The 20,509-nt window shown below is 41.5% G+C and overlaps 1 protein-coding gene across 1 annotated transcript; it reads right to left on the reverse strand.

The window, feature by feature from the left end:
• Nucleotides 1-11,064: 11,064 nt before the first annotated feature.
• On the reverse strand, nt 11,065-19,412 carry LOC125273152 (the record flags this gene model as incomplete). Its single annotated transcript, XM_048198418.1, has 2 exons — nt 11,065-11,505; nt 18,882-19,412. Coding segments are annotated over 2 exons (972 nt in total), but the record flags the coding sequence as incomplete, so codon positions are not given.
• Between the last annotated feature and the right edge of the window lie 1,097 nt (nt 19,413-20,509).

A 20,509-nucleotide genomic window follows, 5' to 3' on the forward strand; every position in this document is an offset into this window, starting at 1 on the left:
GAGACTACAGAGCTCTCATTAAGAGCTAAATTTAATAAATAATTCGAAGTGATGGCGGTTAAACATACTCGGTTACTAACGTAACCTCGGTTCCCTGAGATACGGAACGAGTACTGCGTATGGGGAAAGTCTCCTTTTTCCCCGTTACTGAAGCCTTTTTCAATAACGCAGTGTAACTGCACCATCATTGGTTCACTCATAGACAAGTTGTTGAACCAATGACGGCGCGGCATAGCTGCGCGGCCTATGGCGACAAAGCGCGCGAATATTCCCGCCGAAATGTTGAGTTAACTCCCGGAATGGCATGAAGCGGAGCTCAGTAGAGGCCGCGGGATCATATCAACAGGACCCGAGCTTGTAAGGTCGGGATATCCAAATTATAAAATCTTACAAAAGTGGACGGCGAAGACCAGCCAGCCGCCTCACAGATGTCTTTAATGGAAAATCCACTGGACCAGGCCCAAGAGGAAGACATTCCTCTAGTGGAGTGGGCTCTAACTCCTATGGGGCAGTTCTGGCCCATAGATGAGTAACAAAGAGCAATAGCGTCGACTATCCAACGCGAAAGATGCTGCTTAGAGACCGCCAACCCCTTGGTGCGGCCTCCAAAGCAGACAAAGAGCTGATCAGATTGCCGGAAAGGCTGAGATCGCTCAGTGTAGGTCCTCAACGCCCTTACGGGGCAGAGTAATTCCAGCTCTCGCTCGTCCGATGGAGGAAGCGCTGAGAGGGAAATGAGTCGAGAGCACCTTAGGGACGTAGCCATGCCTAGGTTTTAGAACGACTTTGGAGACGTTAGGCCCGAACTCGAGGCATGCAGGATTCACAGAGAGCGCCTGCAAGTCGCCAACACACTTAACCGATGCTAGTGCAAGCAGCAGAGCGGTTTTGAGCGTCAGGGGCCTGAGGTCAGCTGAACGCAGTGGCTCAAAGGGAGGCCCTTTGAGAGCCCTGAGGACCAGAGAGAAGTCCCAGGTAGGGATGGTGAGAGGGCGAGGAGGATTTAATCGCCTAGAACCTCTCAAGAAACGCACCACAAGGTTGTTTCGTCCCACTGACTGGCCAGCGATAGGAGCATGAAACACTGCAATGGCTGCTACGTAAACTTTGAGCGTTGAGGGGGCGTGACCCATATCCAAACGCTCCTGGAAAAAAGACAGTATCTGTGATACGTCACACTCCACAGGGTCTGTGTTGCGTGCAGAGCACCAGCCAACAAAGACAGACTATTTCTGGGCATAAAGGCGTCTCGTGGACAGCGCTCTCGCATGAGAAATGGTATTTAGCACGTCCCCTTGGAGGTTAGCAGGCTCCCATCGAGGGACCAGAGGTGTAGAGCCCAAAGTTCTAGCTGAGGGTGCCAGATCGTCCTGTTCGCCTGAGAGAGGAGGTCCCGTCTCAGGGGAATTGGCCACGGGGCTTTCGTGGAAAGCCTGAACAGCTCAGAGGACCAAACTTGGCTCCTCCAGAGCGGGGCCACCAGGAGGACTCTGTGTTTGTCTTCCTCGACTCGCCTGATGACTTGAGGGATCAGAGCGATCGGGGGAAAAGCGTAGAGGAGAGCGCTGGGCCAGGCGTGGGCCAGTGCATCGTCCTCTTTCGAAAGTGTCAAAGTGGGTTCTGGGGATAATATCTCAAGGCTACTCGCTCCAGTTTGCTCGCAGACCCCCGTGCTTTGGCGGCGTACTTCCCACTTCAGTAAACACAGACGCTCATGTCCGATCAGAAGTGATGTGTCTGCTGGAGAAAGGGGCTATAGAAATAGTGCCCCCCTCACAGAGCGAGTCGGGCTTTTACAGCCGCTACTTCCTTGTCCCCAAAAAAGATGGCGGTCTCAGACTCATCTTGGACCTCAGACTTCTGAACCTTTCCCTCATGAGACGGAAGTTGCTAACGCTGAAAGAGATCCTTGCGCAGATTTGCCCCTGGGACTGGTTCTGTTCACTGGACCTGAAAGATGCATACTTTCACATCCAGATAGCCCCCCACCACAGGCAATTCTTGAGATTCGCATTCGAGGGAGTGGCTTATCAATACACAGTCCTTCTGTTCGGGCTGTCCCTAGCTCCTCGCACTTTTACCAAGTGCATGAACGCGGCTCTTTCCCCTCTGAGACAAATGGAAATCCGAGTTCTCAATTATCTCGACGACTGGCTCATTCTAGCCCAATCTTGAGCCGAGCTAGAATACCACAGATCCGTGTTACTCAGCCACTTGGAGTGCCTAGGTCTCAGGGTCAATTTTGCCAAGATCTCACTGCTCTCCAGCCAGTGTATAACGTTCCTGGGTGCAGTTCTCAGCTCAGCCCGTATGACGGCTGTAGTCTCACCAGAGCGTGCTCTGGTTATTCAGCAGCTTGCGGCTTCGGTCAGGAACAAAGCCTGTCTCCCTCTGAAGTTTTTCCAGAGGATGTTAGGGCTGATGGCTTCCACCTTCCTGGTTCTGCAGCTCGGCCTTCTTCAGATGTGGCCTCTGCAATACTGGTTGAAGTTCCGGGCCCCTCATCACGCCTGCCGGCACGGCCGCCTGCGTCTCAGGGTCAATCGAGCCTGTTTGACAGCTTTGAAACCCTGGACGAACCCCACTTGGTTCAGTCAAGGAGTACCCCTACAGGCAGTGTCCAGAAGGACCGTGCTCTCGACAGACATGTCCAACAAAGGTTGGGGCGCTCTTTGCGAGGGTAGGCCGGCCTTCGGCTCGTGGTCTCACGAGGAGAGCCATCTGCACATCAACTGCCTCGAGATGCTGGCAGTGATTCGAGCCCTTCAGGCATTCCAGGCACACCTGACAGGCCACCACGTCTTAGTCCAGTCGGACAGCATGACAGTGGTGTCTTACATAAATCACCAGGGCGGTCTTTCGTTCAGCCACTAATGCGCTCTGGCGACACATCTCCTGGAATGGGCACTACCGAGGTTTCAGTCGCTAAAGGCGACTCATATACCTGGGAGGACGAACTTGGGAGCAGACATGCTATCTCGGAGTAACGTCCCCTCAGACGAGTGGATGCTCCACCCACAGACAGTTCTCAGAATTTGGGAGTTCTTCGGGAAGGCAGAGGTAGACCTCTTCGCCTCGAGAGACAACTCTCACTGCCACTAACATGGAGCTGGGAATCTGAAGGATCTGGAGAGATTCTGCATGAAGGAATGGTCTCTGATCTGTTCTCCAAACTCATCAGGCATTATAGAAGAAGAGTGAGAGCTGTTTTCTTGGCAAAAGGAGGTTGCAAAAATGATTGAATAAAAGGGTGCCAATAATTGTGGCCAACGTGTTTTGTAGATAAACATTTATTTCATAATGTGACTTTCCCCCCACTTTCAATTCTTTTTCTTCAATGAAAGGTAACGGTAAAGGTAATATGAATTTTATGAATTAAAGATCAAAAGGATAAACAATGCAGATTTATTTTTATAGTCATCTTTGATCATATTTACCAAGGCTTCCAATAATTCTGACCACCACTATATGTATTCCCATGCATGAAGAAAATTTAATCCCATGGAGCTCTAAAATAATCTTATTCACTTCAACTGATGAATGCTGCAAAAAAGATGAAGAATGGAAAAGCACATTGCTGGCAAAGAAATTGGAAAATAACACAGGTAAGACAATTCCTGTACCCATAAATACCTGTCAAACATGGTTTTATTAAAGAAAAGTTATTTTAGAAAAAAATTACTTTAGTTTTTACACCTAAGACAGGTAACGTTATAGCATGTGGCAAAAGTGTAATGTAGCCACACTGGGAGATACAAGCAAGTGACGATCGAGTTACATCATTCTTTAGGGTACGTGCATGTATCCATGGCAACGCTCAGCTGCTTAAGCCGGGCACACATTTAACCATTGTAAGGCCGATTATGAATGTAATTTGATACTTACGACTGATCATGTCCAATCGCGCCGAGTCAGAGCCAGTTGCGTTCAGTCGGTGTTTACAGTTGGTGCTTAAAATCGTGTAGTGTGCTGCATCTGAAGATTCTAGTCTTAGAATTTTAGAAACAGTCATTGCCAGTCCTCCTCACAAAGATTCTTCTCAAATTTGATAATTCCCACTTCTGAAGTAGTGATTACGAGCAAATCGCATTCAAGTTCAATTTTTTTCAAGGAAAGTAATCTTTAGCGCTGAGAGCATGTGAAGGCAGCATAATATTTGCGACCGATGACATCTCTGTTTCCTTGGAGACTGTGTCAGGCGATTGTAAACAAGCGGCAAAATGCTGTCAAAAAAAAGTTTGCAACATAAAAACACATTGGACAACCGATATGGAAGAAAAACTGGTTGAACTCTGGCAAGAGTACGAATGTCTATACAACATATCTTCGAAGGAATACTAGAAGCGATAAGGAAAGAAGCTGGGCTGCTATTGCGGAAGCTTTGAACGTGTCAGGTACAGTACGTACAGGGCCGGATTATCCATAGACGAGATTGGGCGAGTGTCCTGGGGCACCAGCCAATAGGGGGGTAACAAGTGATAAAGATAATGACTAGACTTTTTTTTATTTATTTTTTTATCATGTTTTGTATATATATTATTTATCTGGAAAGATACAGATACAAAATTAACAGTTAATGATACAATATATACAGAGAGAATATAAAGAGCCCTGCCCCTTTGATCGCGAAAGTTAAAGTGCCCTTTGAGGTCGCATTGTGGTAGTATAACGTTACTTCTGTGGTAATTTAATGGTCTGTACAGTGCCGTTTCAAGTCGAACAAGCTTCATTGAGGATCGCAGCTTATCGTTACTTAACAACGGCGACACCACCGGAGTGCAAGCCCTAAAAATAGATTAATTTAACAAAGTTTACTCACCTCAAATTCTCTCTGTAGAGAACAAAGTCCATGTTGCCTCTCCAGCCAGGACACTTCGGTAAAGTTGGTTTTATATTTGCACATTCGAACATCCGTATTCAATAGCCTTGTTAATCACACTACATTGGACATTCAGTGGACATTCACAAGTAAATATGCCATTAAAACAATACTTGCCTATTTTGATCAACTGTGAAAAATGTTGTAAGTTGACAATCGTTGGTTGTCAATATCATGTTGCTGCTTAAAATTCGCAAACATTAATTTATTGCACATTTATTGGAAAGTCTGAATTTATCAGAAGTCCGAATGTGCAAAACCAACTTTACCGAAGTAGCCAGGACCTCACCCATATCCTGCGCGTTTTTCCTCTTTTTTTTTGTTATTTTCCGTACAAATATAGCTGCAGATGGAGAGCGCCAGCTGTTTGTTTACATCCATTTTCAAGATCCCGCGCACAGTGTGTTGCTTAGCAGCGGTCTCAATCGTAAACGTTTGTGTTCTTCTCCGACTATCAACGATTAAAATCGGCTCCAGTCGAAGGAAACAATCGGTATGTGTGTTCAGTTCAATCTTAGAATGTTTCAGCTAATCGTTAGGTGTGTCCTCGGCTTTAGAGAGTTAACGGTCCTGCCGGTGATTTTCTTAGATCAGGCCTTGAGTTTTCTCTTTCGTCAGCCGAAAAGGTATTTTAAATTTTAATTTGGTAGACATTAGCTACCATAACCACTGTTTATCTTGTAAAGTTTAAATTATATGACAAGATTACGTTTACAAACGTTTGCTGAAGTTGTTGTCCGTCGCGGCTGACCGTTACGGCCTATCTTCAAATGTGCGCTAATATTGGTCTAAATAAATCCAAATTGTCAGTAACAAATGTTTTTTAATAGACAAACGATACCTGATACATTATTGAATGTGTTCATTTTGTCGTTTTAGGTTAGAAGCCAACGAAAAAAACTGCCATCAGACTACCACAGCTGACAACGAGAGACGCGAGTACACACACAACTGCATGTTTGCCTAATAAAGGGGCGGTCACACTGCACTTTTCGTTCCATTGACTTCCATTCAAACGCACGCGAATGCGTCAGACCGGAAACGCAAGCTCGTGCGAAAAATTTTCGTGCGTTCCGAAGTTCAAGTTTGGTGAACTCTGACCTGCGAATTCGCATCACGTGAAGACGTGCGACCAGTAGAAGATCGATTCGTCACGGCATGACCTCTTGGCTGTATTAAAAGAATTATATTTTTTGCAGTAAAGTCGAGTAGGTTCTATATTTTTACATTTTGAATGTATTGCTTTAAGTTATGGGTTGAATTCATGTTTATAAAAAAGACGTCGTAGACAGTGACGTCATATCACGACCGTTACAGCATCCGAATAAATTTCGCACGTTTAAAGTCTAGTGTGACCGCGGCTTAAAGGGGCGGTCACACTGCACTTTTCGTTCCATTGACTTCCATTCAAACGCCTGCGAATGCATCAGACCGGAAACGCAAGCTCGTGCGAAAAATTTCGCATTTCGCTGCGTTCCAAAGTTAAAGCAAAGCCACTGGAAGGCAAGCCTGCAACCTTTAGCCCAAAAAGCGTAACGGCTAAAGCTAACGCTCCACCCCCCGCGGTACGCTGGGAACGAGAACAGAGGCTGTTTTTTGAATGGAAGTCAATGGAAGGCTTCACTATGCTGATTAAACAGCTTTTGTGGGGAAATAGCTAATCATTTAATTAATCCACTGCCTGTTTGCCAATCTTTAGAATGTTTTACACTAAACAATACTTTCGTTGGGAACTATATGTAGATTTTAGCTTGATAAAAATATATTTTTTTAAGAGAAGGCAGATGGGAATGTTGCGACTGACTTTACTGCCATTACAGGATAGGCTGAGAGGTGCCACACGTGATTAAGTCAGCCGTTATGCTTTTTCCAATAGTAAGAGATACAGACCCTCTTATCTCCCCATTATATACAGTTAAAGTTTGGTGAACTCTGACCTGCGAATTCGCATCACATGAAGACGTGCGACCAGTAGAAGATCAATTCGTCACAGCGTGACCTCTTGGCTGAATTAAAATAATTATATTTTTTGCAGTAAAGTCGAGTAGGTTCTATAATTTTACATTTTGAATGTATTGCTTTAAGTTATGTGTTGAATTCATGTTTATAAAAAAGACGTTGTAGACCGTGACGTCATATCACGGCCGTTACAGCATCTGAATAAATTTTGCACGTTCAAAGTCTAGTGTGACCGCGGCTTAACACACACACACGGAAAGAGCACAACAATTATAAAACTGTTTATTTATAAATAAATAAATACATGTATTTTGCTCCTTACAACGTGTTTGTTTTCTTTTGTTAACCTAGAAGTAAAATAAAAAAGCAAGGAAACGAGGAGTGATATTGAGAAGCACCCATAGAGGCATAGCGGAACTAATTTACCCTGCGTCACGTGATTTCTGATTCTTGTGAAAAAGGTCTATTAAACTGTTAAGCCGCCTCAGAAGCCTCTCCAAAATGTTTTGTGAGGTACCTTCGTGCACAAATGCTGCCTGCAAAGTCATTGCCAATAAGGCAGAGTTGGTTGGTTTCATCAACCAGTGGGTAATTGGAATATCTGTCGACGGTAAGTAGGTACTGATGTCCATGAATCTTGAATAGATCCGACACTATAGTCAGCTGCCTATAACTCTATGTCCACACTAATGTTTTTGTTTGAAAACGCATCTTTTTCTCTCGTCCGCACTGGTGTTTTTATTCACGAAAATTAAGCTTTTTGAAAACGCTTTCCAAAGTGGATAAATTTGAAAAAGCTGTTTTCGCACTGTAGTGTGGACCAGGGTTGCCAGGTTTTTACAACAAAACCCGCCAAATTGCTACTCAAATCTAGCCCTTTCGCGTTTCAGGGGAGGTCCCCCGGTAAAAAATCGCATTCTGGGAGGGTAAAATCTGTGTTTTTGGTTGGGTTCCCCTGGTAAAATTCACATTCCAGGGGCTAAATATCATGTTATTTGGCATTGTTTTTTGCCTCAAGTTTCTTAAATCTAATCTAAAATTTAAAAGGATATTAAGATATCTATAAAACTTCTGTTACAGGAATGCAAACTTGAGGCAAAAAAAACAAGAAGTGCTTTTTTCCATTTTTGAACTGTCACCGTTGGCATATAATGAAACAAAGATTGCTAAAGTCAACAGATTTTACTAATAGACCTACCAATCTCTGTGTAAAAATAAAATGATGCTGCCATCTTTCTAAAGTCATTTTTACACCCCTGTAAATTAGCTCCAAATCTCAGGTGAAACTTGTCATTTTGACCCCCCTCTACAAAATAGTGGATTACTCAGTAAATATACATCTGTGACATTTAATATTCTGGCTTTCATCATCATTTGTTTGTCATACTACAGAAAAAATATTAACAAAATCAAAAATTTTAACCTGGGGACCTCTGGTTGAGTTGACACGGTATGACCCTAAAGATATCTCAAGCTTCTTTTTTTCAGTAGGGTGCATATTATAACAATAATGAACAATAACAACCTGTTTGGTTACGTGTGCAGAAATAAGCATTCAGTCCATATTAAGAATTGTTTTTACTGCTTGACATTTCATTCATCTTTACACACAGCCCTTGTATTGCGCTGACTTGATTATGATCCATCCAGATCTTGTGTATCTTGGTCTTGTTGTCTCATTTCCTGTATTGTCTGTTTTTGTTTCAAGAGGTTGTGTGATTTTTGTTTTCAACTGGATCCTTGTGGCTTTGTTGAATCGCATCTCTTGGGTGTTTCAGAGAATTGTATTTTTTATGGGTTTTATGTGTGTGGTGCATACACTTCATGGAGGTGGTTCCTGGTACATTTGAATGTGTTTCCATTTGGTGTTTGGATCAGGTAACTTCTTGGCTCCCTGCATCTTTCCACAATAGTCCCTGGGTGCCATGTTTTCCTTTCCTTGTCCAGCACTCCTACACACTGTCCGCGAAACACTGGAGGTAAGTCTCTACCACTACGTTGATCATGACGTGTTTTCATCCTTGCTGTCCTTTTTTCCAGGTGCTGTCTGGGTTCCAGTTTACCTGGGTTCTGCATGACATGGTAGAAGTTTGGTGATAGGTCTGCCAAGGAGTAATTCTACAGGGGATGGCAAATCACTGTCAACAGGCATCCCTCGCACCTCCATCAGTGCCACTTGTATATCTCCTTCGCGTTGTATTGTGTTTTTTTCTTGTTTTTTGTATGATGGATTTGATGTGTCTCACATGTCTTTCAATAAATCCATTGCTTTTTGGGTAGTGTGGTGAGCTTGTGGTGTGTTTTATTCCCCAGTCAGCTTTGAATTTCCTGAAAGGTTGTCCTGTGTACTGTGGTCCATTATCTGTTATTAGTTCATCTGGTCGACCAAATAAAGACATGTTCATTTGCATTTTTTGTGCAACTGCATAGCTGCTTACTGGCATGGGCATTTCATCAACCAATGGCTGCCTGGAATATCTGTCAAAGGTAAGTAGGTACTGATGTCCATGAATCTCGAATAGATCCGATGCTAGGTACTAGATGCTGATGTTAGATGCTGGCTTTGTGGGTGTTTTGTGTGGAATGAGAGGTTCTTTTGGTTGTGCATATTGATGTTCTCCACAGGTACTGCCAACCTACATGTTTTTCCGATACCTTGGTGGGCTGCATTGAGTTGAGTCAGAATGTCGTCAGTCATGGATTCTGGAATAAGCTGGAATCTGCCCTTAAATACAATTCCTGCTTCTATGGTAATTTCATCTCGGAAAGGCCAATAGCTGCGTAGGTCTTTTAGCAGGTCTTGAATTCTGTCTGGCCATCCCTGATGGATGATTTCTTTTAATGCACTGACCTTTATGTATTTTGCAGTCTCAGTTCTGATAGCTCAGGGTCTTCAAATTCTGTATCCAGCCCATCAACGCATTGATCAAGTTCAATGTCTTCATTGATTTCGGGGTTTGGCAGGCAGCTGAGAGTGTCAGCTGGAATCATTTGTCTTCCAGGACGATACTGTAGTTGGGTGGAGTAGCATGCAGGCTTTGTGAATATGGTGAGAAGAGGTTTGTGGTCAGTTACTATAATGAATGATTTCCTGTACAAGTATGTGTGATATCGCTGCATACCATACACAATAGCAAGCATTTCTCTTTCAATGTTGCTGTATTTTTACTGACATTCAGTTAGTGTATTTGAACTGAAAGCAATGGACCTGTTGTCTTGCAGGCAGATTGGACATTTTATGCTTGAGTTACAACAACTTCCTGTTTCATGACAAAATAGCATGCTTTAACACTCAGCTAAGTGTTGCTAGCATGTATTAGAATGTTTGTAGAATGTTTAACACTCAATTGCATATTTTAGTATGTTGCTACCTTGGTCCCAGTGCTCACCAAACGGCTCTGACACTTGGTAGTAGCTACTTGCCTTTCTATACAGCTTTATTTTTGACAGAGGGATAACCTTTGGTCAGTTCAGTGAGGGGTCTCACGATGGCAGAGTAGTTCTTAATAAAGCGGCAATAGAAACCACAAAATCCTAGAAAGGACCTCAGGGACTTCAAATCATGTGGCATCTTCCAGTGAGACATGGCTTTCACCTTCTCAGGATCAGGAGCAATCCCAACACCAGATACAATTTGTCCCACATATTTGACTTGTGGCTGACAAAACTGGCACTTGTCTATAGACGCTTTGATATTCTTCCAGCCGATCCAACACTTTCAGCAGGTCTGAGGTCGTCCAGATATATGATGACCTGGATGCATATCTCCCACAGCTCTCCATTAGCTGCTGAAATGTGGCTGGAGCCCCCATGATCCCCTGTGGCATGTTTTCAAACTGATAAAAACCCAGAGGACAGAAGAACGTTGTTTTTTCTTTGTCCTCGTCAGCCATCTCAATCTGGTAGTAGCCACTACACAAGTCTAAGATGTAGAACCATTTACTTCCAGGCAGACAGTCCAAAGCATTATCTTTCCTGGGGGTGGTGTATTGGTCAGGAATTGTCCTGGAATTCAAAGTCCGGTAGTCTATGCACATACGGATGGTTCAGTTTTTCTTCTGAGCAATAACTATTGGCGAGGCATAAGGGCTCCTGGATTCTCTTATGATACCTGCAGCCAACAGGTGCCACCTCACGCCATCGATGTCTGCAGGTGCAACATGTCTGGATCGTTCCCTAAATGGTCGGCTGTCACTCAGTCTGATGTTATGTTTCATACCTTTGACTCATCCCACATTCCACTCCTCAAGGGAAAACACATTTCTGTGTTCAGCTAACTTCTCCCTAAGCCTTTTCTCCCAATCAGCAGGAATAGGAGAGTCACCAAACTTGAACACATTGGGATCTATCTTTGGATCAGTTGGAGCATCTGGTGTAACTGTGACTGTGTCCATGGGGATGCTGATGTCTTTAAAGGTCTCATTGCAGACCAGCACTCTGAAGTTGTTCTCATCAATGGCAGAAGAAGACAGAAAAGTTTGAAGAATAAACAGTCCAGCTGGAAGTTGACTATCCATTGGTATAAATATGTATTTTCTCAGTGGCTTCTCACACTCCACTTTACACACTGCGTACATTTCACTTCTTGAAGGGATAGTTAGGGCTCCTGGTCCTTTCCACTTGACCTGTCCCTCAACTGGCTCGAGGACTTCCTCTTTTCCCTGGACCTGGTGTAAACATGGTTTAAGGAGTGATGGAGTGAATTCTCAGCGAGTGTGCTTGGTTTGATACACCAAAGTCCTGACTGAGCATGGTCACTGACCTATCTCTACTTAAAACTGGAATGGGCCTGGAGTTTGTCTGAGCTTGGTGTGACTGAGTAGTGGAACTAATACTCATGACTGCCAGTGGTTGTTGCAGTTGTTGAACTTGCCTCTTTAACACTTGTACTTCAGACTCTCCATGTGTATCAGCTCTTTTCTTCTCCTTTTCTTCTCGAAACAGTGTTTGGATCTTCCCCAAATCTGAATCTTAGCTCCTGAATTTCTGCTTGGAGTTATCAGATTACAGAGGAGTCTAGTTTATCATCCTGCTTCAGCTGTATGGGCTTCACAGATGCATTGATTTTATAGCTTCGTTCTCCTCGGCTTCTTTGATTTTATTTAGCAGTGCTAATAAAGTGGGTGACTGTTCTTTTCTCTCCCTCAGGCTTAACTGCAAAGCATCAGATCCGATTCAACCGCACCTCTAATTAGCTGTTCAACCCATAGACTGTAAAAAAAGATGGACGACGCGACGCCGCTTCCTTCCATTGTATTGAACTGAAGCCAAAATGGGCCGGTGAATGGGCGCTGACACGTTACGCAATACGTCAAAGAAAAAAAAGTTTGGAGCCTGGGCATGCGCAGAAGGAATCGTCCGTGGAGCCCGGAGGCAGAGTCGCGGTATCAAACTTCCGCCCAGACGACTGCGTCATCATTCATGTATTTTAAATAGACTATAAAAATTATACAATTTAAAATTATACCTATAAAATTATAGGCTATTCTGTTTCTAGAGCAACAATATTTTTGAAACAGCAAATTCAGTAGATAAAATCAATATAATATGCCACTAGAAACAACTCTAAATCGTCAGAAACGGTCCTGCCATTTTAAATCAAGTTCAACTAACGTTACAGGAGATCGATTGCTGTAATTAGAGTAGGCTATCATTAGTTTTGTCCTGCTAATTATTATTTTATACCCATAAAAATAATAAGTAACTGCCAGATAACGATCACCTGCTTTTTCCCGACATGGTTAACATTAGGTGTGTACTAATAACATTTATTAATTAGCTTATAACGCCCACATTTAATGTTATAGAAAAAAAGTTCAGTGATCCGCCAGATCCTGTAGGTCGGTTAGTATAGTTTACTGCTGAACAACTCATTTTGTTGGTGTTAAATAACAAAGAAATCGAAAATTAATAGTTAGTTAATACATCTTCAGTCTCCCCTCGAAGCTCCGACAGTCCTCAGACAATCCGTCAATCAACTTCGAATCATGATGGCACGGCCTGTTTTTATAGCATCAAATTGCTAGCTAAAATCTAAATCATCACAAAAACGAACAATTTAATATATATCAGCGTGATAACAACTACCTCAAATAACCAAAACCATCTTTCAGAAAGTTTTATTTGAAGCAGAATTTATTTTTAAGTTTTCACTGAAGTCTCATTCGACTGCATTGAGAGGGCGGGGTTTATGACCTGTACTGCATCCAGCCACCAGGGGGCAATCAAAGAACCCGCAGCTTCACTTTTCAGGACGTATGAGACACATCCGGTTCAACCCTTTTTTTGCCCATCATCTAGAGACTCAATCCTCCTCTTTGCACCACTTCAGTTAAGGATTTCTCCATCCTACACAGAAAGTCAGATAAAACTTCCCAGAGGAATTGACTTAAAGGTGCCATCAAATGGAAAATTGAATTTACCTTGGCATAGTTGAATAACAAGTGTTTAGTACATGGAAATGACATACAGTGATTCTTAAACACCATTGTTTCCTCCTTCTTATATAAATCTCATTTGTTTAAAAGACCTCCGAAGAACAGGCGAATCTCAACATAACACTGACTGTTACGTAACAGTCGGGATCATTAATATGTATGACCCCAATATTTGCATATGCCAGCCCATGTTCAAGGCATTACACAAGGGCAGCCAGTATTAACATCTGGATCTGTGCACAGCTAAATCATCAGACTAGGTAAGCGAGCAAGGACAATAGCGAAAAATGGCAGATGGAGCAATAATAACTGACATGATCCATGATATCATGATATTTTTAGTGATATTTGTAAATTGTCTTTCTAAATGTTTTGTTAGCATGTTGTTAATGTACTGTTAAACGTGGTTAAAGTTACCAGCGTTTATTACTGTATTCATTGAGACAAGAGAGCCGTCGCTATTTTCATTTTTAAACACTTGCAGTCTGTATAATTCATAAACAAAACTTCATTCTTTATAAATCTCTCCAACAAGTCAAGTCAAGTCACCTTCATTTATATAGCGCTTTTTACAATGCAGATTGTGTCAAAGCAGCTTTACATTGATAATTGGTATATAATTTTTCCTTTTAAAGAATAGTGTCAATGCAGGCAGATCAAAAGCACTGTTGAATAAATGTCAAGGATACTATTGAATATCAAATGTCAAGTCAAATTAAATTAAATTAGGGCTGCACGATTAATCGTATTTTATCACCATAACGATATCTACTTCTCTCGATTGATTTTAAATAATCGTCACGATATTGGCCCGCTCTATGAAAATGAACATAATTTGGAAATATTGGAAGTAATATTAGGAATTTCGCTGTTTTATCTTTTGAAGTTCCTAAAGGTTTTACCAGTTTTCATAATGTTGATCAGCTAGAAATGATTTTTCTTTGCTTTACGAATTTGCCGGGCAATTTGAATCTGGTTTGTCTTATTGCAAACGAATTGTGTTGCTTTAAAATCTAATGTGAATACATATTACAAAGCGCTCACCAAAACCATGTTTTGTATTGATTTACCATCTAACGAAGTTATCATAGTTGGTTAAATTTAAGTCTTTGTGCCACCTACAGGCCTTTTGGGTGAAGTGTAGGTTGGTAAAGAACTTGCAAAATAGCCATAGTTACATTACTCTTTTGATAGAATAAACATGATTAATAATCGTGATTATAATTTTGAGGAAACTGTGGCACTGGCTGTCGTGTCGATGATGTCTTCACCAGGGACGTGCACAGGGGGGTTGCTCAGGTTGCCCGGGCAACTGCCCATATGCCCTTCTCGACTCACGTTGCCCTTCCAAGGTGGAAAAAATAAATAAAAAAAATCGTACAATGGATGCAGAATTTCACGTAGGCCTAGATAAAATAAATAAATAAATAAATAAAATAAAAATCGCAAAGCCTCATTCACTTCCATATTCGGGCACCCGTCCGAAAGTGAAAGTCAGTAGGGGAAGGGCAAACTCTGTTTATGTGGCTGCAGCGCTGCACGCGACCGGCACCTGAGCTGAGCCTGCATGAGCGGCACTAGAAGGAGATTGTCGCGGTTGTCGGGTGAGACGACTTAACGTTGTCGGAAAGGTGAGTAAGGTTATAATCGTTAACGAAAAAACGAAAACTAGGTGGGAAAAAACATCGTCGTTAACTGAAATAAAAACGAGGCATTACAAAAAACGATAACTAACCAAAACTGTAACGTGTGTTTGGCAAAACTAACTAAAATAAAATTAAATTATAGATTAAATGTCCTTAGTTTTCGTCTTTGTCAATGTCTTTCATAGAGCAAACGTTCAGCTGCATTTCATTTCCCTGCGTCTCGCGCGCACAGCCCCTCCCCTCCGTGCACACCGCGCCTCCATGAGTGTTGGAAGCAAGTTCGCGAAAGGTTGGTATCTCGTGAAAACCTTTAGTTTACACAATCACACATTAAAAAGTGGTATAAAAATATTTTTAATTCTGAATATAATTTTGTCAGTGTGTTAATGTCGACCCGACAAGCGATTGCTACTTTAGAAAGTTAACTAGACGCAAGTTTGAGGTAAAATGCACTTGGGTTGTCGATGTCAAAACACTATTTAAGCTGTGATTCAAGTAAGGAATAATTGACGACGGGCCGTTGAATTATTAGAAAAATAGGTAGGGGAGTGCCCTTTTTTTTAGGTCAGAGCAACTGCCCCTCAAAATTCCTGTGCACGTCCCTGGTCTTCACAATGGATGATCTAGTCGACTCGATCTCTGCTGATACAGGGCTGCATTGTAGTCGTGTCAAGGCACCGGTCCTCAGTCTCATCTGGAAACGGCCCCGAATCTGGTTGGCTACGGTAAACCTCGGGATAAACAGAAAGACTAATATTAGCGTAGATGCCATTCTTTTTCTGATGTAACAAGTACATCTGGTGTTATAGGAAGTGTTCCCGGTTCCGGCTGAACTAATTTATGCAGCCTAATAATCCTTTAACGGATTTGAAAATATAAATATATAATGTGTTATGTGTATGCCAGGTTAAAGAAATGCGTTTTTAGTCTAGATTTAAACTGACAGAGTGTGTCTGCATCCCGAACAATGCTAGGAAGGTTGTACCACAGTTTAGGTGTCAAATAGGAGAAGGATCTACCACCTGCAGTTGATTTCGATATTCTAGGTATTATCAGCTGGCCTGAATTCTGAGATCACAATAAACGTGAAGGACTATAATGCATTAAGAGCTCGCTTAGGTACTGGGGGGCTAAACCATTTAGTGCTTTGTAAGTAATTAGCAAGATTTTAAAATCTATACGATGTTTAACAGGAAGCCAATGCAGTGACGACAGAACTGGGCTAATATGGTCATACTTCCTAGTTCTAGTAAGGACTCTAGCTGCTGCATTTTGTACGAGCTGTAGTTTATTTATCAAGTGGGAGGAACAACCACCCAGTAGAGCGATACAGTAGTCTAACCTTGAGGTCATGAACGCATGAACTAACTGTTCTGCATTCTTCATTGAGAGCATATGTCGTAGTTTAGATATATTTTTAAGATGGAAGAAAGCGGTTTTACAGATGCTAGTAACATGGCCTTCAAATGAAAGATTGGTATCAAAGAGCACACCCAGGTTCCTAACTGACGACGAAGACTTAACAGAGCAGCCATCAAGTGTTAGACAATATTCTAGGTTATTACGTGAAGAAGTTTTTGCTCCAAAAATTAGAATCTCTGTTTTTTCTGAATTTAGTAGTAGGAAATTACTGGTCATCCAGTTTTTTATATCAGCTATGCATTCTGTTAATTTTGTGAATTGGTAAGTTTCGTCAGTGCGTGAAGAAATATAGAGCTGAGTATCATCAGCGTAACAATGAAAACTAACGCCATGCTTCCTAATGATATCTCCCAAGGGTAGCATGTACAGAGTGAAAAGCAACGGTCCTAGTACTGAGCCTTGCGGTACTCCATATTTAACTTGTGATCGATATGATATCTCATCGTTTACTACTACAAACTGATAACGGTCAGATAAGTATGATTTGAACCATGCCAATGCAATTCCACTAATGCCAACATAATTTTCAAGTCTATTTAAGAGAATATTGTGATCGATAGTGTCAAATGCAGCACTAAGATCCAGTAACACTAATAGAGAGATACAACCACGATCTGATGATAAGAGCAAATCATTAGTAACTCTAATGAGCAGTCTCAGTACTATGGTACGGTCTAAATCCTGACTGGAAATCCTCACAGATATTATTTCTTTCTAAAAAGGAACATAGTTGCGATGAAACTGCCTTTTCTAGTATTTTTGACAGAAAAGTAAGATTTGAGATCGGCCTGTAATTGACTAATTCTTTAGGATCAAGTTGTGGTTTTTTAATAAGAGGTTTAATAATAGCCAGCTTAAAAGTTTTTGGTACGTATCCTAATGACAAATATGAATTAACAATATTAAGAAGGGGATCTATGACTTCTGGAAGCATCTCTTTCAATAGCTTAGTTGGTATAGGGTCTAACATACATGTTGTTGATTTTGATGATTTAACAAGTTTAGACAATTCTTCCTCTCCTAAAGCAGTAAATGAAATGAATTTTTCCTCAGGGACACTACAATGCAATGTCTGACACAATACTGTAGTAGACGGTTGCATGGTTATAATTTTCTCTCTAATATTATCAATCTTGCAAGTAAAGAAGTTCATAAAGTCATTACTGCTGTGCTCTTTGGGAACATCAGAAGTTGAGGCTTTATTTCTTATTAATTTAGCCACTGTATCAAATAAATACCTAGGGTTGTGTTTATTTTCTTCTAAGAGTTTTGAAAAATAGGCAGATCTGGCAGTTTTTAAGGCCTTTCTGTACTCAATCATTTTCTCTCTCCACGAAATGCGAAATACTTCTAGTTTTGTTTTCTTCCAGCTATGCTCCATTTTTCTGGCTGCAGTTTTTAGGGCCCAAGTCTGCTCACTGTACCATGGTGTTGGATTAAATTCCTTAATCTTTTTTAAACGCAAAGGAGCGACTGAATCTAATGTGCTGGAAAAGACAGAGGCAATAGTTTCTGTTGCAACATCGAGGTCTTCTAAGCTGTCTGGTGAGAAGGTAATGAAACTGATCAGGAAGATTATTTATAAAGCGATCTTTAGTGGTAGAAGTGATGGTTCTACCATATTTCCTCTTTGACTAAATGTAGTATACACGAGACTAGATAATGATCTGAGATGTCGTCACTCTGCTGCAGAATTTCAACGGCGTCAATATCGATTCCATGTGACAATATTAGATCTAAAGTATGATTACGACAATGAGTGGGTCCTGACACGTGTTGTCTAACACCAATAGAATTTAGAATGTCCGTAAATGCCAATCCTAATGAGTCTTTTTTATTATCTACATGGATATTAAAATCACCAACAACAAGGACTTTATCTGCAGCTAGTACTAACTCTGATAGAAAATCAGCAAATTCTTTGATAAAGTCTGTATGGTGTCCTGGTGGCCTGTATACAGTAGCCAACACAAATGTCAACTTACATAATGTTACGTAAAGCACCATCACTTCGAAGGAATTATATTTGAAAGACTTTTGACTAATACTGTAAATATTACTATAAATTACAGCAACACCTCCCCCTTTGCCTTTCTGTCGAGGATTGTGTCGATAATCATAACCTTGAGGACTAGACTCATTTAAAGTAATGTAATCGTCCGGTTTTAGCCAGGTTTCTGTCAAACACAGCACATCTAGATTATTGTCTGTGATAATATCATTTACAATAAGTGCTTTTGAAGAAAGTGATCTAATATTTAACAATCCAAGCTTTATCATTTGTTTATCATTATTATCTCCATTTTTTATTTGTTGAACATCAATTAAATTTTTTCCATTAAATGGGTTTGGAAGTTTTTTGTTTTTATTAATTCGGGGTACAGACACAGTCTCTATTTGATAATATCTAGGTGCAAGAGTTTCTATGTGTTGGGATTTATCTGACTTCTGTAACGTGAGGCAGCTAGCAGACGGTCGGTTTAGCCAGTCTGTCTGCTTCCTGACCTGGGCCGTAGTTTGTCATGTTTCAGCTCTAAGACTATGTGCCATATTACTAGAGAGAAGAGCAGCACCATCCCGGGAGGGATGAATACCATCTCTTTTCAACAGGTCAGGTCTGCCCCAAAAACTTTTCCAATTATCTATGAAACCTATATTATTCTGCGGACACCACTTAGACAGCCAGCCATTGAGTGATGATAATCTGCTAACTATCTCATCACTCCGACGAACAGGAAGGGGACCAGAGCAAATTACTTCTCCTGACATTGTACTTGCGAGTTCACACACCTCTTTAATGTTAATTTTAGTGATCTCCGACTGGCGAAGTCGAACATCATTTGTGCCGACGTGAATAATAATTTTAGAGTATTTACGATTAGCATTAGCCAGCACTTTTAAATTTGCTTTGATGTCAGGTGCTCTGGCTCCCGGCAAACATGTGACTATGGTGGCTGGTGTCTCTATTTTCATGTTCCGTGTAATAGAATCGCCAATTACTAGGGCACTTTCAACAGGATTCTCAGTGGGTGCGTCACTGAGTGGGGAGAACCTGTTTGATGTTCTTATTGGAACGGAAGAGTGGTGTTTTCCGCGACTAGGCCGCCTCACCGTTACCCAAGTGCCCTGCTGCGTGGGCTCTACAGCCAGAACCGAACAATGTACAGAGTTCACTAAGCTAGTCGCATCCAAAACAGTATCTGAAGCCCCTGCATTCTTACTATCCTCGATTAAAGTTTGGATGCGTGTCTCTAATTCTGAGATTCTCTCTGTCAGCCTGACTATTTCCCTACATTTATGACATGTAAATCCCTCATCGCTGACAGAGAGGGCTATGCTAAACATGTGACAGATGGAACACGATATAACACTGGGAAAGGATGACATAACTCACCGTGTTTGTAGACTGATCCGAGTTGCCACAGCTGTTTGATGAACGCGTTGGAAGAGAAGCGCGCGAGACTGATGACAAGTTAAACAAGCTAGCGAGATGCAAACGCGTTGTAACAGCGATTTAGATTCAAAGATTACAAGCTGGCGACCTAAGATTAATGTGGTGGGCAATAGTATATATATAAAGTAATGATAATATAAGCAACAAAAAGTACGAGATTCAATAAAAGTAAGAGAAAACAAAGCTATACGGAGATACAAAACACTGAGCAGAGAGGCAGACAGGAGCAATCGAGCAATCCAGAGCAATCAAACAAACCAATAATTAGTGTGTAATGCTTTAGTCCGTTAGCCACGGAGCACTATCAAACTCGTTCAGAATCAAATGTAAACATCCAAATAAATACTATACACACATGATCTGATGTATGCATGCAGCATGTATGACGAACACTTTGTAAAGATCCATTTTGAGGGTTATATTAACTGTGTGAACTTTGTTTATGCTGTTTAAGGCAACCTCGAGCTCCAGGGGAGCATGAGGAATTAAAGGGGCCGCAGCCTGAATCGGTGCATTTCTAATTATGCCCCAAAATAGGCAGTTAAAAAAATGTATTAAAAAAATCTATGGGGTATTTTGAGCTGAAACATCACAGACACATTCAGGGGACACCTTAGACTTATATTACATCTTGTAAAAAAAACGTTCGATGGCACCTTTAAGAGGCGAAAGGCAAAATATAGATCTTCCACTGACTCAGAGGTTCTAAATG

This window comes from Megalobrama amblycephala, linkage group LG7 (assembly GCF_018812025.1).
Source record: "Megalobrama amblycephala isolate DHTTF-2021 linkage group LG7, ASM1881202v1, whole genome shotgun sequence".
Lineage (NCBI taxonomy): Eukaryota > Metazoa > Chordata > Actinopteri > Cypriniformes > Xenocyprididae > Megalobrama > Megalobrama amblycephala.